The sequence below is a fragment of the Schistocerca nitens genome, chromosome 1, assembly GCF_023898315.1.
Source record: "Schistocerca nitens isolate TAMUIC-IGC-003100 chromosome 1, iqSchNite1.1, whole genome shotgun sequence".
Classification (NCBI taxonomy): Eukaryota; Metazoa; Arthropoda; class Insecta; order Orthoptera; family Acrididae; genus Schistocerca; species Schistocerca nitens.
In genome coordinates this window covers 1,067,767,223-1,067,791,961 of record NC_064614.1, presented here as the reverse complement: position 1 = coordinate 1,067,791,961, position 24,739 = coordinate 1,067,767,223, and the positions used below count along the sequence as shown (strand labels likewise).

Below are 24,739 nucleotides of genomic sequence, written 5' to 3'. Positions count from 1 at the left end.
CGTAGTGTCTTAACTTCATATAATCGCATCCCTTGTTCTCGTCAGTGTTTTCCACATATTTATTTCAACGCCGATTCTGCGGGGAACTTTCTCATTTCTTATCTGATCTGTCCAAATAATTTACAACATCCTTCTATAACAGATTAAACGCTTTGACTCTCCTCATTTTCGTTTTCCCGCAATCTACGACTCACGCCCGTACAATGCTGGACTCCAAATGTACATTCTCGGAAACTTCTTACTTAAATTAATGCTGGTGTTTGATGTTATTACACTTCTTTTGGCCATGAATTCACTCTTTGTCTATCATACTCTGCTTTGTAACTTCTTGTTCTGTCCGTTAAGTGCTATTCTGCCTGTAAGATAGCGAAATTCGTCCCTTCAACTACTTCGGTGTCCCCAGTTTCAATGTCAGGTGTATAGCTAATCTCATTTCAGTTACTCCTTATTTCTTTCGTATTTTTTGTGGTTTTGTCTGAACTCATACTCTGTGCTCATTCCAGTCAACAGGTCCTGTCATTCTTCCTAAGTTCCGCTGAGGATAGCACTGCTATTGTCGAATCTTATCATTTGCATCCTTTCGCCTGCAATTTCACTCCCACTCTTCAAACATTTTTTTATTTCCGCTGTTGCTTTTGCGATGTATAGATTGAACAACAGAAGCGGAAACTCCAACTCTGCCTTAGAACTTTTTTTTATTCGAGTTCTTTGTTCTTTGGCTTTAATTTTTATTTTACATTTTTGGTTCTTGTACATATTATATGTCATTCGGGTTGCAGTACGGCTTGCACACTTTTACACTGAGGAACGTCTATTTCAGGTCGACAAATCCTATGAAAGTGTCTTGATTTAAGTCTTGCTGCTATTATCAAACCCAGCACAAGAAATGCCGTTCTGGTGCCTTCTTTACCGTTACTAAAGCCAAAAGGAGCGTCTTCTGTCAGAGTCTTAGGACTGAACTGAAGCAGAATTAAAAAAAACTTAAAAAATAAATCTTGCTGTTCGTCAGGAGTTTCAAATGTGTGAATTTCAGTACCCAGTGGTAAATGAAAACTGTAAATGCCAGTAACCACTGTTTCTATAACAGAAATATTTGCCCTTCGCCGGCAACAAAAGGTCATAATACAGCTATTTTAAGGGACTTCCATAATTTTTGCTATTCCCCAGGAGCTCGAAATGAGTGAATTCCATTAATCAATAGGAAATAACCACTGTGACAGAAACAACGAAATATTCTAAATATCTATCTTGTATCTGCAACAAAAGGTCAAAATGAAATGGACCAATTTATAGAGTACCAATCTACGTAATGTTTTTTATTAAATGAGTAAAACGAACGTGTACGTTAATGTTGCGGACTAGGAACAGGTCAGAGTAAGAAGCAGAATTGCTTCCAATATTGCGTATATTACTGTAGTACTCCGACTGATAGTTATGCATATTTGTTTCAGACGTATCTTAAATTAGTGATATAAGGCTATTCAGCTGCCCCTACTCTATGTGTTTTACGCGACATGGAGCGTCTTCAAAAACCTTGAATTAGATTTTAGTATTGTCTTGCTTGCTACTTGCAAACTATTAGACTTGCAAAAAAAAATGAACAGAAAGTTTGTATGAAACAAAATCAATATTCGAAATATCTGTCCTGTATCTGCAACAAATGGTCATAATGAAACGGAACAAAGTATGGAGTTCTGGAATACATTTTCTCTAGAGGCCACAGTTATCGATTTATCCAAGAAAACACAGCTGAAGGTAGCTTTTGTACATATTTTTTAATAATTCGAAAACTACAGCCTCTAGTGAAAACGTATCCCATTATAAAAAATGAATTACATTTAAAAAATGTTCAAATGTGTGTGAAATCTTATGGGACTTAACAGCTAAGGTCATCAGTCCCTAAGCTTACACACTACTTAACCTAAATTATCCTAAGGACAAACATACACACCCATACCCGAGGGAGGACTCGAACCTCCGCCGGGACCAGCCGCACAGTCCATGACTGCAGCGCCTCAGACTGCTCCGCTAATCCTGCACGGCGAATTACATTAAATTTCCTACATAAAGGTTCTGTTCATATATTTCTGTAGGACTAATAGTTTGCACGTAACTAGTGAAAGAAGATGAAAATCTTGTGCATGGTATTAGAGGATGCTGCAGGTTGCATAAAACCCAACGGTCGGGGAAGCTGAATCAAGCTGTATACAGTGTGGGCAAAATAAAACTGGACAGATAAATAATGTACCCTAATATAGGTAGCTCAGCTTACAGCATGTGCATTTGGGGCAGATGATGTATGTTGGGTGCATGAAGCTACTTTTTTGCCCATCCTGCGGATCGAAATTGGTTATAAACTGAAAGCATTTTTTTACGGTGAAAGACTGCTTTAAATTTGCCAAATTTCGGACGTTGGACTACCGTTTCCTCCAGTGTGATTACGTGACGCACCTTCCTCTTGGAGCGGACGGCTTCTTGCTGCCGCGCCGTCTTCTCGCCGATGCCGCGGTCCCCCCACAGCTCGCGCCCCATCAGGCCGTAACACACGGCCATCGCCGTCACAGGCACCAGGTACGTCACGCACAGGAACACCACGTTGTACCTGCAAACAGGCACCAACTTTATACAAGTTCACTTTAGGTAATCTTAGAGGTTCTGTGGTGGTACGCCACATAACGTGAAAAAAATTGAAGAATTTCGCAAGTACTGACTTAACGAAATAAATATTATCGCAGAAAAATCGAAAAAGTATGTAATCAACTAATATGATTGTTCTTTTAATCTCTGTTCCTTTTGATAAAGGATCGGATACACTTCCCATTTGTTTCTTGGTTGTGTACGAAGGCAGTTCAATAAGTAATGCAACACATTTTTTTTATGAAACAGGGGTTGTTTTATTCAGCATTGAAGTACACCAGGTTATTCCCCAATCTTTTAGCTACACAACACTATTTTTCAACGTAATCTCCATTCAATGCTACGGCCTTACGCCACCTTGAAATGAGGGCCTGTATGCCTGCACGGTACCATTCCACTGGTCGATGTCGGAGCCAACGTCGTACTGCATCAATAACTTCATCATCATCTGCGTAGTGCGTCCCACGGATTGCGCCCTTCATTGGGCCAAACATATGGAAATCCGACGGTGCGAGATCGGGGCTGTAGGGTGCATGAGGAAGAACAGTCCACTGAAGTTTTGTGAGCTCCTCTCGGGTGCGAAGACTTGTGTGAGGTCTTGCGTTGTCATGAAGGAGAAGTTCGTTCAGATTTTTGTGCCTACGAACACGCTGAAGTCGTTTCTTCAATTTCTGAAGAGTAGCACAATACACTTCAGAGTTGATCGTTTGACCATGGGGAAGGACATCGAACAGAATAACCCTTTCAGCGTCCCAGAAGACTGTAACCATGACTTTACCGGCTGAGGGTATGGCTTTAAACTTTTTCTTGGTAGGGGAGTGGGTGTGGCGCCACTCCATTGATTGCCGTTTTGTTTCAGGTTCGAAGTGATGAACCCATGTTTCATCGCCTGTAACAATCTTTGACAAGAAATTGTCACCCTCAGCCACATGACGAGCAAGCAATTCCGCACAGATGGTTCTCCTTTGCTCTTTATGGTGTTCGGTTAGACGAGGGACCCAGCGGGAGCAAACCTTTGAATATCCCAACTGGTGAACAATTGTGACAGCACTACCAACAGAGATGTAAAGTTGAGTACTGAGTTGTTTGATGGTGATCCGTCGATCATCTCGAACGAGTGTGTTCGCCGTGCGGTTAAAGGCGCTGCAGTCTGGAACCGCAAGACCGCTACGGTCGCAGGTTCGAATCCTGCCTTGGGCATGGTTGTTTGTGATGTCCTTAGGTTAGTTAGGTTTAACTAGTTCTAAGTTCTAGGGGACTAATGACCTCAGCAGTTGAGTCCCATAGTGCTCAGAGCCATTTTTTTCGAGTGTGTTCGCACGCTCCGCCATTGCAGGAGTCACAGCTGTGCACGGCCGGCCCGCACGCGGGAGAACAGACAGTCTTGCTTGACCTTGCGGCGATGATGACACACGCTTTGCCCAACGACTGACCGTGCTTTTGTCCACTGCCAGATCACCGTAGACATTCTGCAAGCGCCTATGAATATCTGAGATGCCCTGGTTTTCCGCCAAAAGAAACTCGATCACTGCCCGTTGTTTGCAACGCACATCCATTACAGACGCCATTTTAACAGCTCCGTACAGCGCTGCCACCTGTCGGAAGTCAATGAAACTATACGAGACGAAGCGGGAATGTTTGAAAATATTCCACAAGAAATTTCCGGTTTTTTCAATCAAAATTGGCCGAGAAAAAAAATGTGTTGCATTACTTATTGAACTGCCCTCGTATGAAGCCATTTTGTGACGAGGCGCGAAAACGGTTAAGTTTCATGTAATATTTAGACTAAATATGATCAAATATTACTTAAAAGTGGCGCTAATGTTTTACTGTAACAACTCCTATATTCATGATGCGATACATATATTAACGATTTATGCAAATTTTATAGGGGAACACTGGCGCAGAGGTCAACGCCATAATTCTAAATGATAACGGCCTAGAGTCGTACTAATTTTGACAAATAATTAAAAATAAATGTAAATGAAAGTGATTTCTCTTGATCAGCGCATCTTCTTTTGAAACCGTGATAGTTTTTTTAAATATTGAACCATATCCATTGCAGGTAATTCAGTTAGTTTTCTTGATCTCCTTTTAACGGATATTGCGTGATCAAATTTGGCTTATCACAAAAGTAAATTGCAGCTGTATAACTGAAATATGGAGTGCAGCCATATATAGAAGTGAAACATGGACAATAAATAGTTTGGACAAGAAGAGAATAGAAGCTTTTGAAATATGGTGCTACAGAAGAATGCTGAAGATTAGATGGGTGGATCACATAACTAATGAGGGGGTATTAAATAGGATTGGGGAGAAGAGAAGTTTCTGGCACAACTTGACTAGAAGAGATCGTTGGTAAAACATGTTCTGAGGCATCAAGAGATCACTAATTTTGTATTGGAGGGCAGCGTGGAGGGTAAAAATAGTAGAGGGAGACCAAGAGATGAATACACTAAGCAGATTCAGAAGGATGTAGGCTGCAGTATGTACTGAGAGATGAAGAAGCTTGCACAGGATAGAGTAGCATGGAGAGCTGCATCAAACCAGTCTCAGGACTTAAGACAACAACATTAATGATTTATGCAAATTTTAAGAGGGGATACTGGCGCAGACGTCAACGCCATAGTTCTAAATGGTAACGGCCTAGAGTCGTAATAAATATTTTAATATTTGCTAATTTTGGCAAATAATTCAAAATAAATGTAAATGTATTAATTTTGGCAAATAATTCAAAATAAATGTAAATGTAGATTTCTCTTGATTAGCGGTTCTTCTTTTGTAGCCGCGATAGTAGTCAGTTATTTTTAATATCAACCCCACATTCATTTCAGGTGAATTCAGTAAGTTTCTTTGATCTCCAATTAACGGATATTGCGAGATCAAATTTGACTTTTACCATAGTTAACTTCACTAGTATATCTGCAATAATGAGAACACGCAAGTGGTGTCTTTTGATATAAAAACATCTTTTCGAAAAAACTAGCTGCGAGAAGTACCATAACTGAGTTCATTTTGCTCGCACATTATGACTTTTCCTCACACACGAAATCTCTTCTGCACACTGTAATACACTCCTGGAAATGGAAAAAAGAACACATTGACACCGGTGTGTCAGACCCACCATACTTGCTCCGGACACTGCGAGAGGGCTGTACAAGCAATGATCACACGCACGGCACAGCGGACACACCAGGAACCGCGGTGTTGGCCGTCGAATGGCGCTAGCTGCGCAGCATTTGTGCACCGCCGCCGTCAGTGTCAGCCAGTTTGCCGTGGCATACGGAGCTCCATCGCAGTCTTTAACACTGGTAGCATGCCGCGACAGCGTGGACGTGAACCGTATGTGCAGTTGACGGACTTTGAGCGAGGGCGTATAGTGGGCATGCGGGAGGCCGGGTGGACGTACCGCCGAATTGCTCAACACGTGGGGCGTGAGGTCTCCACAGTACATCGATGTTGTCGCCAGTGGTCGGCGGAAGGTGCACGTGCCCGTCGACCTGGGACCGGACCGCAGCGACGCACGGATGCACGCCAAGACCGTAGGATCCTACGCAGTGCCGTAGGGGACCGCACTGCCACTTCCCAGCAAATTAGGGACACTGTTGCTCCTGGGGTATCGGCGAGGACCATTCGCAACCGTCTCCATGAAGCTGGGCTACGGTCCCGCACACCGTTAGGCCGTCTTCCGCTCACGCCCCAACATCGTGCAGCCCGCCTCCAGTGGTGTCGCGACAGGCGTGAATGGAGGGACGAATGGAGACGTGTCGTCTTCAGCGATGAGAGTCGCTTCTGCCTTGGTGCCAATGATGGTCGTATGCGTGTTTGGCGCCGTGCAGGTGAGCGCCACAATCAGGACTGCATACGACCGAGGCACACAGGGCCAACACCCGGCATCATGGTGTGGGGAGCGATCTCCTACACTGGCCGTACACCACTGGTGATCGTCGAGGGGACACTGAATAGTGCACGGTACATCCAAACCGTCATCGAACCCATCGTTCTACCATTCCTAGACCGGCAAGGGAACTTGCTGTTCCAACAGGACAATGCACGTCCGCATGTATCCCGTGCCACCCAACGTGCTCTAGAAGGTGTAAGTCAACGACCCTGGCCAGCAAGATCTCCGGATCTGTCCCCCATTGAGCATGTTTGGGACTGGATGAAGCGTCGTCTCACGCGGTCTGCACGTCCAGCACGAACGCTGGTCCAACTGAGGCGCCAGGTGGAAATGGCATGGCAAGCCGTTCCACAGGACTACATCCAGCATCTCTACGATCGTCTCCATGGGAGAATAGCAGCCTGCATTGCTGCGAAAGGTGGATATACACTGTACTAGTGCCGACATTGTGCATGCTCTGTTGCCTGTGTCTATGTGCCTGTGGTTCTGTCAGTGTGATCATGTGATGTATCTGACCCCAGGAATGTGTCAATAAAGTTTCCCCTTCCTGGGACAATGAATTCACGGTGTTCTTATTTCAATTTCCAGGAGTGTACATCTGCACGCACAAGACACAAAGTTCCCGTAAATTCTGAGGAAGACGGCGGTGAACTGCGGCGTAACGTTCAATCACATCCCGGGTGTGTTCGATCGGGTACACGTGCTCAGATCTGGCGAGCTGGGGGGCGGGGGGGGGGGGTCCAGCACATCAATTAGAACTCACCACTGTTTTGTCTAACCACTCCATCACATTCCTGGCCTTGTGACATGGCGCATTATCTTGCTGAAAAATGCCACTGTTATCGGGAAACACGATCGTCATGAAGCGGTGTATGGGGTCTGCAACCAGTGTACGAAACTCCTTGGCCATCATGGTGCCTTGCACGGGCTACACTGGATCCATGGGTGTCCACGCGGATCTTCCCCAGAGGATAATGGAGCCGCCACCAGCTTGTCTCCGTCCGCCAGTACAGGTGTCAAGGAGCGGATTCCTCCCTCCCATCAGCATGATGAAGAAGGTATAAGGATTCTGCCACTGCGTCAACGTCCATTGCCGATAGTCAAGTGTCCATTTCAGTCGAATTTGCCGATATCGTGGTGTTAACATTGGCATATGCATGGGTCGTCCGCTGTGGAGGCCCGTTTCTTGATGTGTTCGGTGTACTGTATTCAGACACACTTGTACTCTGCCAAGTATTACAGTCTGATGTTAGTTCCGTCACAATTAGCCGCCTTTGCTATTTTGCCAGTCTGCCCCGCATACGATGTGTAATGAGGCGTGGTTGCCCGACACCACGACGTGTGGAATGGTTTCACCTTGGTTTCGCCACAAGTTGAAGACACTCGCTACAGCCCTCCTAGAACACCCGACAAGACGTTTATTTTCGTAAATACTCGTGCCGAGCCTCGGGGTCACCACAAACTGCCCTCGATCAAACTCAGACACATCGTGCACCTTTCCCATTCTGCATACGGACAGCACGCTCACTGATACTACATGCACCGTGCGTGTGTCTGATTAGCAGTCATTCCTCGTCAGGTGACGCTATATCGAGTGGAAGGGTTTATATCAATTGTAGGTCGTTAGACGTAATGTTCTGGCTGATCATTGTATATCTTTAAATTCTGGTCTATGTCAGATTTATTAGATTTTTCAATATTTTTTTGCCTTAGATAAATGTGTGTATATTTTTAACTAACTAAACAAACTATTTTTGACCTTGTTTCACATTTTTACTATTGCACGACCTAGCTTTCCGTCGATAAGCCCATATTCAAGTGCATTACTGGTTCCCAAAGATGATAATGCACAGATAGACATGATGACCAGGCAAAGATAATCATCTCAACGTCTTAAGGTACCGATCCATAGCTTAATGTACAATTACATCAATGACCATTTTTAATGAACTACATGCAATATTACACACTCAGCAATTACACTACAATGACCAGACTTAAGTTATGCATCAGCCAAGAACTTTTAAACTACGGTAGACTGAGGCCCAAAGTTTTACTTCTTTTGTGGAGTTATGATCTCGTCTAAAAGAGGTGAATAATTGAATTTAGTTTGCTCGTTTAATAATAGGTATGGGGATATACGCATCTGTCTTTTAATTTCTAAAATTTGGCCCCCTTTTCCTCTGGGGGTAAGACGTGTACATCTATTGTGTATTTGTGGTTATTGTTCAGGCAAACTTCTGCAAAGGCTGAATCAGGCTTCTTCAATCTCCAGCTTCTGTGGTGTTCTTTAAGCTTGGTACAGATTGACTTCCTCGTCTGTCCAATGTAGCAAGACTTACAATCACGGCGTGTGATTTTATAAACCCCACTTTTTGTGATAGCTTAAACAAGACACTACCTATTGTCTGAGGGACATAGAAAAATACAGAGAAACCCATTGCCTTCAAGAGGTTACTTATGCTATTTGCTGTTGTCCCTATAAAAGGTATTCTGCACCATTTCTTTTCCAGTTTGTCTGTGTTTTTCATTGGGGACAGCAGGGAACTGGCTTGCTTCTTCATCGAAAATCACGCGAGTGTAGATCCCAGCGCCAGAATCTCTTAACCACCTTGATAACGTGAAATTATCGTAATTCTAGATAAATGGTGTACCCGTGGTCTAGGGATAGCGTCTTTGATTCATAATCAAAACGTCTTCGGTCCCGGGTTCGATCCCCGCCACTGCCTAAATTTAGATAAATAATCAGCATTGGCGGCCGAAGACTTCCGGCATAAGAAGTCAGCCTCATTCTGCCAACGGCCTTGTCAAAGAGGGCGGAGGAGCGGATAGAATTTCAGGGCACTCTCTTGTCCTGGCGGTGGGAAATTGCCCCTAAAGGCGGAAGAATCAGCAATGATCAGCGACATGAGGATGCAGAAGGCAATGGAAACCACTGCATTAAAGACACGTAACGTGTATCCACAGGACATGTGGCCTGTAATTGAAGAAGTGTCATGATGATCTCTCCATTGGCAAAAGATTCCGGAATAGTCCCCCATTCGGATCTCCTGGAGGGGACTGCCAATGGGGAGGTTACCATGAGAAAAAGATTGAGTAATCAAAGAAAGGATAGCGTTCTAGGAGTCAGGGCGTGGAATGTCAGAAGCTTGAACGTGGTAGGGAAACTAGAAAATCTGTAAAGGGAAATGCTCAATCTAGATATAGTAGGGGTCAGTGAAGTGAAGTGGAAGGACGACAAGGATTTCTGGTCAGATGAGTATCGGGTAATATCAACAGCAGCAGAAAATGGTATAACAGGTGTAGGATTCGTTATGAATAGGAAGGTAGGGCAGAGGGTGTGTTACTGTGAACAGTTCAGTGACCGGGTTGTTCTAATCAGAATCGACAGCAGACCAACACCGACAACGATAGTTCAGATATACATGCCGACGTCCCAAGCTGAAGATGAATAGATAGAGGATATTGAAAGGGTAATGCAGTATGTAAAGGGGGACGAAAATCTAATAGTCATGGGCGACTGGAATGCAGTTGTAGGGGAAGGAATAGAAGAAAAGGTTACAGGAGAATATGGGCTTGGGACAAGGAATGAAAGAGGAGAAAGACTAATTGAGTTCTGTAACAAGTTTCAGCTAGTAATAGCGAATACCCTGTTCAAGAATCACAAGAGGAGGAGGTATACTTGGTAAAGGCCGGGAGATACGGTAAGATTTCAATTAGATTACATCATGGATACAGAGATTCCGAAATCAGATACTGGATTGTAAGGCGTCCCCAGGAGCAGATATAGACTCCGATCACAATATAGTAGTGATGAAGAGTAGACTGAAGTTCAAGACAGTAGTCAGGAAGAATCAATATGCAACCTTTGGTGACATTAAAAGCAACGGTGGTAACATTAAGAGTACAACGGGAATTCCACTGTTAAATGCAGACGAGAGAGCAGGTAGGTGGAAAGAATACATTGAAAGCCTCTATGAGGGTGAAGATTTGTCTGATGTGATAGAAGAAGAAACAGGAGTCGATTTAGAAGAGATAGGGGATCCAGTATTAGAATCGGAATTTAAAAGAGCTTTGGAGGACTTACGGTCAAATAAGGCAGAAGGGATAGATAACATTCCATCAGAATTTCTAAAATCATTGGGGTAAGTGGCAACAAAACGACTATTCACGTTGGTGTGTAGAATATATGAGTCTGGCGACATACCATCTGACTTTCGGAAAAGCATCATCCACACAATTCCGAAGACGGCAAGAGCTGACAAGTGCGAGAATTATCGCACAAACAGCTTAACAGCTCATGCATAGAATCTGCTTACAAGAATAATATACAGAAGAACGGAAAAGAAAATTGAGAATGCGCTAGGTGACGATCAGTTTGGCTTCAGGAAAAGTAAAGGGACGAGAGAGGCAATTCTGACGTTACGGCTAATAATGGAAGCAAGGCTAAAGAAAAATCAAGACACTTTCATAGGATTTGTCGACCTGGAAAAAGCGTTCGACAATATAAAATGGTGCAAGCTGTTCGAGATTCGGAAAAAAGTAGGGGTAAGCTATAGGGAGAGACGGGTCATATGCAATATGTACAACAACCAAGAGGGAATAATAAGAGTGACGATCAAGAACGAAGTGCTCGTATTCAGAAGGGTGTAAGACAAGGCTGTAGCCTTTCGCCCCTACTCTAATGATGGAAATAAAAGAAAGGTTCAGGAGTGGAATTAAAATACAAGGTGAAGGGATATCAATGATACGATTCGCTGATGACATTGCTATCCTGAGTGAAAGTGAAGAAGAATTAAATGATCTGCTGAACGGAATGAACAGTCTAATGAGTACACAGTATGGTTTGAGAGTAAATCGGAGAAAAACGAAGGTAATGAGAAGTAGTAGAAATGAGAACAGCGAGAAACTTAACATCGGGATTGATGATCACGAAGTCAATGAAGTTAAGGAATTCTGCTACCTAGGCAGTAAAATAACCAATGACGGACGGGGCAAGGAGGACATCAAAAGCAGACTCGCTATGGCAAAAAAGGCATTTCTGGCCAAGAGAAGTCTACTAATATCAAATACCGGCCTTAATTTGAGGAAGAAATTTCTGAGGATGTACGTCTGGAGTACAGCATTGTATGGTAATGAAACATGGACTGTGGGAAAACCGGAACAGAAGAGAATCGAAGGATTTGAGATGTGGTGCTATAGACGAATGTTGAAAATTAGGTGGACTGATAAGGTAAGGAATGAGGAGGTTCTACGCAGAATCGGAGAGGAAAGGAATATGTGGAAAACACTGATAAGGAGAAGGGCCAGGATGATAGGACTTCTGCTAAGACATGAGGGAATGACTTCCATGGTACTAGAGGGAGCTGTAGAGGGCAAAAACTGTAGAGGAAGACAGATATTGGAATACGTTAAGCAAATAATTGAGGACGTAGGTTGCAAGTGCTACTCTGAGATGAAGAGGTTAGCACAGGAAAGGAATTCGTGGCGGGCCGCATCAAACCAGTCAGTAGACTATTGGAAAAAAAAAAAAAGATAAATTCACAGCCAAAAAAATACTTCTTCGCACACGAAAACTCACTGCCTAAATGACACGTAACTTCCGTGTTTCTGTCCTAAATACTCATAATGCGTCCATACATGTGTATGTACTTGTACTGTACTGTACTGTATTGAACCAGGGACCTAGAAACGATGGAGAGGCTTCGTCCCGCCCTAGCCCTCAGTGGTTCGCAACCCCACAACAGGCCACAGCAGTCCACCCACCCCACCGCCGTCACACACTGAACCCAGTGTTATCGTGCGGTTCGGCCCCCAGTGGACATCCACCCCCCCCCCCCCCCCCCTCCTGGCCGCGACACTACTCCGCCTTGCGGATTCTTGCCGGGAACCGGCATGCCTTCGCGTTCGGGAAGCAGCGCGTTCGACCGCGCGGCTAGCTCGGAGGGGTGTAAGCATTTTGTAGCTCTGAGGCTAACATAATTAGGGATCGTTGATGTACGTGTCCTTCCGCTATGGACTATGTCAGCGGTCCTAGTGGAGCGCTCGCCAAGACATAAACAGTGTTTTCCACATCTTACGAACATAACTGCAACATAGGTTGCATAAGATTATCTCAGGTTGACAAATGAGTGAATGAATATTTTTTTATGTCAGTGGAAATCACCTAATCGTGTCTGATCCTCTAATCTGTGTTTTAGATTACTATTGAAATAATTCATTGTAAACTGAACGGTTAATAAATTACTATAATTACGTTATGACGAACTCTGGATATACTGTGCAGCAGACCTCTTTCTCAGAGTCGTTCTGAGCGCTTTTCACGTCGCAGGATGTCTACATACGCTACGAATCCTCTAAAGCAATGTCGGTAGGAATTGACTTTTCTTGTATCGGATTTTCAACGTTTCCGGCAACATGTGCTGGCGAAACCTTATCACCCTGCAGTGGCTCACCGCCTCCTACATATATTTTCACGTATGCCCGTGCAATGACCATTTCTGTGTTCTTTACTACCTTCATATGAAATTTAATAAAGTAATGAGATAACATATACAAAGTTCCATGCGACACATTATGGGTGGCACGATTTCATCTCATTAAATTTACGGGAAGACTTTAGTTGTTTCTATCACTAATGGAAATTTGGGTCCTGTATAAAAATTTATAAATATATATTTGAAATAAAGGGTGAGGGGAAGAGGTTTACAGAGAGACCAAGACTGACGACAATAAACAGGTTCACATGATTTTAGGTTGCATTTGTTAGGTGGAGATGAAGTTGCCCGCTCAGGATAAAAATGTGTGGACGACAAAATACAAATGGATGTTTTTGGGGAATATGTTATTTGATTATGCAGTCGACAACAAACAGTAATTCTCTTGTATGATTGATAGTGTAAGATTTTTGTTTACGATATTTTATTAATATGACGTAGTTCGTTACCTTAAGTCGTTATAATGTCTAACGCCGAACGCCATAGTTAAAACATGTTTCGTAAAATTTGATAATGTTGAATCCAAGTTATTAACTTTGATCATCTGTTATTAGACATAATGAAAGTAAAAACCATTTATTATTGCATAATTTGAATGTAGCTCTACGTAAATATACACTCCTGGAAATGGAAAAAAGAACACATTGACACCGGTGTGTCAGACCCACCACACTTGCTCCGGACACTGCGAGAGGGCTGTACAAGCAATGATCACACGCACGGCACAGCGGACACACCAGGAACCGCGGTGTTGGCCGTCGAATGGCGCTAGCTGCGCAGCATTTGTGCACCGCCGCCGTCAGTGTCAGCCAGTTTGCCGTGGCATACGGAGCTCCATCGCAGTCTTTAACACTGGTAGCATGCCGCGACAGCGTGGACGTGAACCGTATGTGCAGCTGACGGACTTTGAGCGAGGGCGTATAGTGGGCATGCGGGAGGCCGGGTGGACGTACCATTCCTAGACCGGCAAGGGAACTTGCTGTTCCAACAGGACAATGCACGTCCGCATGTATCCCGTGCCACCCAACGTGCTCTAGAAGGTGTAAGTCAACTACCCTGGCCAGCAAGATGTCCGGATCTGTCCCCCATTGAGCATGTTTGGGACTGGATGAAGCGTCGTCTCACGCGGTCTGCACGTCCAGCACGAACGCTGGTCCAACTGAGGCGCCAGGTGGAAATGGCATGGCAAGCCGTTCCACAGGACTACATCCAGCATCTCTACGATCGTCTCCATGGGAGAATAGCAGCCTGCATTGCTGCGAAAGGTGGATATACACTGTACTAGTGCCGACATTGTGCATGCTCTGTTGCCTGTGTCTATGTGCCTGTGGTTCTGTCAGTGTGATCATGTGATGTATCTGACCCCAGGAATGTGTCAATAAAGTTTCCCCTTCCTGGGACAATGAATTCACGGTGTTCTTATTTCAATTTCCAGGTGTGTATATTGTAAAATGTCACACAGTGTCCCAGGTTTGTTTAAATAATGGCAGTTACTTCATAGTTAGCCAACAGTGGAATGGTAAACAAGTTGCAGATGAGAACAGTTCTGATGAAGTGAAAGATTTTGTGGCGCAATTGGTGGGAAGTTTGCCGGAGATGAGATAATATGCATGATAACTTAACAGTGGGAAAAAATCAATGTGTCAGTGCCGTTTTCCTTTTGTGGTCCAATACTTGTTACAGGTAAAACCTACGAAGTTAACATGAGATTAGCGAGAGTCAAAGTACCTGCCAGCAGACCCGATGCGGTACCTAAATATAAGGACGCCAACATCTTCTACTAACTGAAAAGTGTCAGTTTTTTATACGATAATTCAATGAAAAGTGATAAAATAATTTAATTTTTGATCATTTAATATTGACTCCCGTTTTTCTGGAGAAAGAAGAGGAGCGATTGTACGCACTGAGGTACCAGTTATTGTACTGAAGTTATTGAAGCAGTCATTGTAGAAAAAGCTTGTAGAAATCTTGTGAGTTGATTTGGGAATGAAAGTTAGAACTCCGACTATACCAAAACCTCAGTCACTCAATCACAGGAGAACTAAGAAATTAAGAGAAAGACGAGGTTAGGTTGTTGATGAGGAAGGAGGATATCGATGCCAGAGGTGAGTACCCAGTCGTCTTCAAATGAGAACAGTTTGTTTCGAATAATTTCGTACATTAATAATGTGGTCTGGTTTTAAAGATGAAACATAGTACTACTATCACTTCGGTTTTCATAGCGGCAGTGTGTCTTTGTCACTGCACGAGCAAAGTGGATCTTCGACTTTGGTTTTACACTTTCGACACGTTTCTGTAAATGGAATCATAAGTCAGAAAATATCTATTAGGAGAATATTATTTTAATGAGGACAGTGTGTAATAAAATTCATTGTTCGCTTTATGTATGTATCTGAAAAACTTCAAAGAGAATTGCTGACATTCAAAAACTTTCGAATTTGTTAATAAGTACATGTCACAGCAACGTATCATCAGAACGAAAAATTTGTCCCGCAAGACGTAGAACACAATGTTTCAAAGAGAAGACACAAAAAATGTCACACCTGGAGCGAAAATTAATGTGTAATACAGCCTCGAATGTAGGAAATTCTGGTGTGGAAGGGCATTCTATTTTTACGAGGCAAACTTCAGTATGTATGGGAATTTGACTTGATGAGATGGAGATTGCATTGGAGGTGCACCTTACATCCATTAGACTAATTTTACATACCAAATACGGCGGTAAAACCAAAACTAACGTTCACTCTGCTTTTTCAACAAATACGAATAGAAAGGAGAACCGATAGAGGTACTCAAGGTACCCTCCACCACACGTCGTCAGGTGGCTTGCGGAGTATAGATGTACATGTAGATGCAGATGCTTATATGTTTTGGAGTTATGTGAACAGTTGTAAACTGAAGGGAGCGTATGTAGAGGTGTTGTTTCTGAAACTGTCTTGAAAGTAGTCTTCCATTTTTCGCGGTGCACAGTATACTTATTGCCAGTATATATGGAAAGAACAGTAAATTATACTTTGGGACAAAAATAGTATTAAAGAGAGAAAATATTCACGAATACGAGACATAAATAAAATTTTGTTACTTTGTTTCATATCGTAGAAGAGAAGTAGAGAAAATTCAATTAGTTTAAATAAGGAGATTTATTACGATTCTTTGTGGAGTATGAGCGAACTATCAAATTATGCTCACCTGTTCACAGACCTGTACATAAAAATCTTAACGTAAAAATGAAAACAAATAAAGCGAAAGACACCAAATGGCTAATATAGGAGTACTGCCATGACCCAGTTTCAGCGCAATAACTGATGGAACAGAATTACAATCACGTTTGACACTGAAAATAAGGCTCACCATGAGATAAAAACAAACAAAGTGACGGGAAAATAGCGGTTCGTATGTTTACAGCGCTTGTACGCTGTGATTAATTAATGCATACAACCCAATTTAAACACTTTTTGGTAACGTAAAACCTCCTACCCTTGTTCGCATTAAATAAAATGCTCCACAGTGCTTTATGAATGTAAACTAAAGAGAAATTTATAAACACAACTGCTAAACAACTAATCAATGGATTGTATCCACCGTAGTTGTGTAATTTGGGATCATCTCGCTGGTTTTCTAATATTTGCTGTTTTGCTAATGTTTAACTTCGGAGTTTGCGATGCAATATTCCAATGAATGTAATCCTACTCGTAAATTAAAACACACAATGAAACATAAACTCTTAGGAAATCATATGTTGCCGCATGAGAGAGAAGAGGCCATTTCAAGGAGATGTAAAATACTGTTCCTGGTTACAAGGAAAACACTGTTATATTAATGAGCATACATACTTCATTATCTACGTTTCATCTTCGTAATCATGAAATTAAGATTTATGACGGTTTCACCAGATGGAGTTAAGCAGTCAGCAACAGATAGGTTAGTTTGAAAACCATAACCTTCTGACAAGCATGCTTGTATATAAGACGGTATAAGTAAGAATGTATAAGAAGCTTATTTACTCATATTTATTTATGTATTTTTGACCTGTCATCTGGAGCTGTAAGCCTGATGACATCTGACAACGTAAGTAGTTTTATTTCTAGCAATAAGTAGCTTTATTTCTAACAACTGAACTTTGTTTCCAACTTACATGAATGGAAATTACAGCCATAAACGTCAAATACCGCAATTAAACACAAAACTGGCAATGAGAGCTGGCATCCGTTACATTTCTCTGGTCTATAACTGTCTGAAGCACCGAGTTACGTGGTACTCTGCAATTCAGCGTGGAATCCGAACCCCGCTGAAACATCATATATTATTTGCTACATACACCAAGAATTGTTTAGACGAAGCCTCTTTAAGTGCCAGGAATTCCTAGAATCCAAGCCGGAGTTCAGGATTTATAGATGCAGCAACAAATATACCAAAGTACCAGATATACGCGACTTATCTTCTGAGATTACCATATTTAATAAATGACGCAAATGGGTAATGAAAATAAATGACTTTAGTACGTTGAGCAGAAAATATAGCACTTCATTCATGATTCTGAGTTTGTGTTAAGCAGCTGAGTAAATACTGTATGTACAATACATATGTTTTTAGGTTGGGTCTGCCTTTAACAAAACACAGTTGTGTAACGATTATAAAGAATCAGCCTCGATTGCAAATTGGTCAACATCCGGTTTCAATTTGCAAGCGAAGCGGATTCTTTACAATCATTAAATTATTCACGATTGCTGACGCGCTGCAATGTTAAAAAATCTCACACAATTTTGTATTTATCTCAAACATGTTTCACTGCAGTTGCAGCATCATCAGTGGGCTTTAATTTTATGGTTGTCAAAGAAAAAGAATGTTCTTTACTCTTTGTATACATGTAAATATTTGTTTTGAAAATCTTAGTTACAGATTTTTGAAGAACACATAAAATTATGTATTCATATCTTTTTACGACATGGTGTAGTTTTCCTGATGTATTATGTTTTTATAGTGCCTGTTTTCTTTCACAGTTTGTAATCTGCAACCATATACACCTTAATGTAGACAAATTATTTAAGCAAAAATTGCGATTTGGAAACTGTTATGGCTGTTATGCCTGAAATTAATTAATTCTATGTGGAAGATTGTGTGTGTGTGTGTGTGTGTGTGTGTGTGTGTGTGTGTGTGTGTGGGTGGGTGGGTGTCTATTTACATTATGTTTCACCTCTGTTTTCATTTTTCCTCATCTTCTTCACTGTGAAGTTCTGTACATGGAGCTGTCACTGTCACTGTCTCACCATTTACCAGTTCTAAAAGAAAGATGGCGGACAGTGGAGCAGTTGAAGGTGTAAAAATAAGATGGCGGACAGTGGAACAGTTGAAGGTGTTCCTGACAGTTGTTTTGAATCTTTCAGAGGTGTATGTCCCATTTTGTTTGTTTTTGTTTTGTGTGTGTGTGTGTGTGAAAAAGGGGGAGAGAGAGAGAGAGAGAGAGAGAGAGAGAGAGAGAGAGAGAGTGAGAGAGAGAAAGTTTGAGGATTTTTCATTATTATTTTATTTCTATAATTATATTTTTTAGTTTTGTGAGTGTGTATGTATTTATGTGTCTATGTGTGTGAGTGGTGGTGGTGATTGGGGGGGGGGGTCCTGGAGGTTGGTGTTATCTAATAATTCTTTGAGGGCAGAGAACAGAATTCCATTGCAGAGAGCTGTGTATTCATGTATTATTTGATCCCTTCAACTCTGGCTTTTTTTATTTGATAGTTTTCTTCAATTATCAGTTTTTTGTGGGGGGTTGTTGCTGCATTTGAGAACTTTCAAGTCAGTATTGATGTCTGTTGGGCTATGTTTCTTGTCCATAAGGTGTTCAGCAAATGCAGAATGACAGCTGTTACTTTTCAATGCTCTTGTGTTCTTTGTATCTGGTATTGGAGTTTCTGCTTGCCTGTCCTATATAAACTGATTTGCAGTCCTGAAGTGTTAGTTAGTAAATACCAGATGTGTAGTGTTTTTGTTTGCTTGTGCTGGTTGTTATTAGTTTTCTCTGTGTTGAGTTGTCTGTCCTTTAGACTATTTTTAGCCCTTGTTTTTTGAGTATGTTGCCTATTCCGTGGACTGCTTTCTTGTTGTAGGTCAGAGTGAACCGCTTGTTTGTTGTTGTGGGTGTTTTTTGTTCATGTGTGTGTTCTGTGTGTTTGTAAGTTGGTGGGAAGACTTTTGCTTTTGTGTGTTGGGTGTCCTCCTTAATTTTGTTTTAATTTTATGGTCCAGTTTATCTACAATGTTTGTATCATATCCATTCTCTAAGCTACTTGTCTGATTGTCTGTAATTCATTGTTACAGTTGTTTTCAGTGAGTGGAGTTTTGTTCAGTCTGTGTAGCATATATTGGAAACTGGCTAGTTTGTGTGCAATCGGATGATTAGAATGTTTGTGAATGGCTGTGCTGGTGGTGGTCACTTGCCTGAATATGGAGAATTGGTGATGGTTGTTATGTCTGAATATTGTGAGGTCAAGGAAATTTAGCCTTTTGTCGTTTCCTGTTTCTATGGTGAATTTTATTTTTGGGTGGACTTCGTTTATATCACTGTGGACTTGTTGGATGAGACTGGGTGTTTCATCTAGAGAGCATATGATGTCATCTATATACCGATACCAATTTATTATCCGATGGTGTATGGATCTCACTATTATTTCACATATTTTATTTTCTATGTGATTGAGAACATTGGGAAAAGAGGTTTACAAACTGAGAAAGTTAATAGCGCGTTTGTCCTCTTCTGGCCCTTATTCGAGCATTTAGTCGGCCTGGTACTGACTGGTGGATTGTTTGGATGTCCTCCTGAGAGATATCGTGCCAAATTGTGTCCAATTGGCTTGTAGAATCATCAAAGTCCCGAGATGCCTACAATGATCGAAACATTATTAATTGGGGAGATATCTGGCAACCTTTCTGGCCAAGGTAGGGTTTGGCAAGCACGACGACAAGCAGTAGGAACTTTCGTCGAGTGCGGACGAGTATTATCTTCCTGAAAGGAAAGTCCATGACCAGTGACGACGTGTCTGGAAACGCCCCTGACAGCGGTGGGGTACCAACCTGACCGTCGCGCACCACACAGCCTGACGACCTGGAGTGATGGTCTGGGACACCATTTCTTTTCTTTGTAGGACTCCTTTGCTTCTTTATCCACTGCACATTTACAACACAACGGGACGTCGACTGTAGTGTACGCCCAGTTTTGTTGCCGTTCGTGGCAAGCCGTCCTAGTCTTACATTTCAAGGAGACGGTGGCCGCGTGCACACAGCGAGAGTTTCTACTTTTGCTTTCCAAACCCTACCATGGCCAGCAGGGGCACCGGATCTCGCCCCAAATGAGAACATTTGGAGGATTATGGGTAGGGCGCTACAACCAGATCGAGATTTTGACGATGTAACGCGCCAGTTGGGCAGAATTTCACACGTAGTGCCTCAGGAGAACATCCGCCAACTTCGTCAGTCAATGTCAAGCAGAATAACTGCTTGTATAAGCGTCAGATGTGGACCAACGCTTTATTTGACTTGCTCAATTTGCGACGCTCTTTCCCTACAATAAATCATCGAATTTTTCTGAAACTGTAATAATTTGTTTATCTGTACGTCACAACTACCGATTTCCGTCCCATTCGGATAATTCTTTTAATAAATTATGTAAATGAATAATGAACATAAATGATTTTAATAGATGTAGTAGGGAATAGAACTCTCTTTTTAACAGTTTGAGTTTGTGTTAAATAACTCCTAACGCCGTATGTATTTTGCCATAGGGGTTTGCCTACGTGAGATATGAACTATCTGCAGTGGCCTGAAATACACCATGTGATCAAAAGTATCCGGAAACCCACAAAAACATACGTTTCTCATATTGGGTGGCTTGTCCTGACACCTACTGCCAGGTACTCCATAGCAGCGACCTCAGCAATCATTAGACATCGTGAGAGAGCTAAATAGGGCACTCTGCTTAACTCACTGACTTTGAACGTGGTCAGGTGATTGGGTGCCACTTTTGTCATACGTCTCTACGCGAGATTTCCACACTCCTAAACATCCCTAGGTCCACTGTTTCCAATGTGATAGTGAAGTGGAAACGTGAAGGAACACGTACAGCACAAAAGCGTAGAGGCCAACCTCGTCTGTTGACTGACAGGGACCGCCGACAGTTGAAGAGGGTCGTAAAGTGTAATAGGTAGACATCTATCCAGTTCATCACACAAGAATACCAAACTGCATCAGAATCCACTGCAAGTACTATGACAGTTAGAAAGGAGGTGAGAAAACTTGAATTTCATGGTCGAGTGGCTGCTCATAAGCCACACATCACGCCGGTAAATGAGAAACGACGCCTCGGACGCCTCGCTCGGTATAAGGAGCGTCAACATTGGTCGATTGAACAGTGGAAAAACGTTGTGTGGAGTGACGGATCACGGTGCACAATGTGGCGATCCGTTGGCAGGCTATGGGTATGGCGAATGCACGGTTAACGTCATCTGCCAGAATATGTAGTGCCAACATTAAAATTCGGAGGCGGTGGTGTTATGGCGTGGTCGTGTTTTTCATGGATGGTGCTTGCGCCCCTTGTTCTTTTGCGTGGCACTATCGCAACACTTGCCTACGTTGATGTTTTAAGCATCTTCTTGCTTCCCACTGTTGAAGGGCAATTCGGGGATGGCATCTTTCAACACGGTCGAGCACCTGTTTATAATGCACAGCATGTGGTGAAGTGTATATACGACAATATCATCCCTGTAATGGACTGGCCTGCACAGTGCCCTGACCTGAATCCCATAGAACGCCTTTGGGTTGTTTTGGAATGCCGACTTCCTGCGAGACCTTATCGACCGACATCAATACCTCTCCCCAGTGCAGCACTCCGTGAAGAATGGGCTGCCACTCCCCAAGAAACCTTCCAGCACCTGATTGAACGTACGCCTGCGAGAGTGGAAGTTGTGATCAAGCTAAGGGTGGGCCAACACCATATTGAATTCCAGCATTACCGATGGAGGGCGCCACGAACTTGTAAGTCATTTTCAGCCAGATACCCGGATACTTTTTATCACATAGTGTACATTCTGCGAGAAACGTTAAACGCGCAGCTGGAGGGTCCGAGATATTTTCGTTCAAGCGACTAAGAAATGTGGCACCAAAAGTACACATTCTTCCACAGCTATACTACGAAGTGTTTCAGCTTTCCTTCATATTTTTTTGTATATGTCGTCGTGCACCATATCCTTTGGCTGTGCATGGTGTTGTCAAAGTGAGTTGTGAATTGTCGTTGCAGGTGGTTTGTGACCGAGTAAATGCTATAAGAGAGGGACCTAATGAAGACCGTTTCTTGTTTTACTGTTACAGCATGTAATTGATCGTAGGCGCAATATATGTTTTTTATGCTACGATTTTTTAATTAAATCTTCAACTCACATAGAAACTGGAAAGTGTTCTTCAGTTATTTTCCTCATAATTTTGTCGGGTGCCGGGAATTCTGCTTAACCTTAATAGTTACATAAAAGAGAATCATAAATTAGTGCATTGCATTGCGGTTCCCTACTTCCTTGTTTACTACTGTTTGTTAAGAGTAAACCAGGCAATGGAGGTACGTTGTTGTAAACACGAAGCATTATTAATAACTTGCTCTATGATATAATATGCACCTCTGCTACAGAGGTTGGTAATTGTGAGGGTAGTGAGGAAATGTATATAGTTGGAACACTACGTTTTATTTGCAGTTACATTACCTTTCTCGACAGTATTTACTACGGGTTTAAAACGTTTAACTTTCAGCTTGTGATTTTAATTTTGCAGCATCATAGTTCTTCTGTCTGTTGAAAAGACGTTGAATATGTTTTCATCAGAAGTACAAGATTAATTCACTACTCTGAACGTTCATTAATATTTATCTTGCGAAAAGTGGTCTTTCGCCTCTGTTAATGTACATGCTGAAATCTTGTTCTCATAACATGAAAACAGCCTCAGAAATACGTAACTGTAGCAAATCTAAAGTAATAATGAACATTTGTTTGGAGAGCAGCTTTCGATCATAGATTTAATTTCATTCCTTCCGCAAAAATTTCTTCCAAAACTCTCAAACAAAACAGAAACAAGCTACTTAAACGAACTTATTGTGTAAAAATAATAAATATTATAGAAATAGTAAATGTTAAATGCTCAAATAAGCGAGCGTAAAGCGTAGGCACTACGCTATTTTTTGTGAAATTTCTGGTGCAATTCGGACCATAACGTAGAATGATTAAGCAAACTTGAGTCGTATTTGGAACTGACCATTACGTGTTACAGATACGCTGCATTTATGAATAAGAATATTTGACTTATATAACGCTGAATGCTTGGTTCTTCTGGCCACTGCGCAAGGCTGTGACAGCCTTTCTATTAATACAGGATGAGGATTGATGTAAAGCTCTAAGCATTCTTTTTCTTTCTTTTTAATTACTCGATACTACGCATTGCTTAAAATTGAGGAAAGTAAAAAGTTTTTCTGTCCTTTTTGTGACCGCTATATCTCTCGCCTTATCTGAGACTAGAAAAATGGATTTAGAGCTGTAAAAATCAACGAGTTACTATTGAAAGGAATTCTGCCTATTGCAACGATGAATTCCTTAGCCATCTTCTGAGAAACAGCCACGTTACGCATTAGCTTTGCTTTGTATGACAGCAAGAAGCTTTCGTGTAGTAGTAAAGAATTATGATAAGAACTCTAGTATTTATCTTTCAATCCCCCCCCCCCCCAAAAAAAAACATGGTTTTCTCACGATATTAGTTCATTTTGGAACAACTGATCATTAAATTTTCACCATACAGCAAGTTAATTTTAAGTAAGAAATATACGCCATCTTCAACTACAGTTCGCAACGACAACGGCACCTGGCATTCCGAAACGCATTTGCTATGAACGAGAATCAAATTGCAGAACTCTGTGTATTAGCATAGTATCTAGTTGAAGAACTACGAAGGTAAGCCAGATCATATCTATGACTGTACGCAAGAGTTGCTTTCTAGTGACTTTATTCCCACAACAGATTACCTGCAAATTGTGTCCAGCTTTGTTAACTGAACAGAATAAAGCTTCTTGAAGCATCCGTTCTTACGTGAGTGAATAGGAACTGTTTCATCATCGTTCAGTCATTTTAAATTGTTAAATTACTGCATCCTTGAGTCGAACAATTTGTGGAAAACATGATAAACGGTTACTAAGCAGTTGTTAATGCTGTCCCAAGTGAAAGTGAGTGAACAGTTGTGTGGCAGGTCAGAGCTCATACGTTGTAGCTTTTTGTATTTATGACAGCGGATTACGCCATGCGTGCACAGGTGTCAGTATATTTCGGTGGCTAGACGGGGAACTGTTAGACTTCGAATCAAAAGTTTCAGACGCGCTTCTGAATAACACGTTTCGCCAGTGACAAAAGTTGCCAGTTGACATGGGAACGACAGAACTGAAGGGGAACTGAGAGCTGTTGTGTCATGCGAAGTACTCGAATAGGACATATGGATCGTTATGTTCTTTCTCGTAACCTGTTCATTAGTCTGATCGGATACAGAGTCTCCAGCGGATCTCTTGAGATCGTCCTGAAATGATCTGGCGGCATTCATACGACGCTGCAACGCAGAGATGGCCAGATATCGGCCTCCATGTGGGATTGTAATGCTTCGGCGAACATGTCCAACTCGTCTTGTGTATAAGCTGACT

The 24,739-nt window shown here is 42.1% G+C and overlaps 1 protein-coding gene across 1 annotated transcript in view; it reads right to left on the bottom strand.

Moving 5' to 3' along the window:
* The window catches only part of LOC126227229 (tachykinin-like peptides receptor 86C), a 969,629-nt gene that overhangs the window by 204,466 nt on the left and 740,424 nt on the right, over positions 1-24,739 (bottom strand). The window contains exon 5 of the mRNA XM_049942236.1: positions 2,452-2,602. Within this exon, the coding sequence (XP_049798193.1) occupies positions 2,452-2,602 (151 nt within the window). The remainder of the gene's footprint in view (positions 1-2,451; positions 2,603-24,739) is intronic.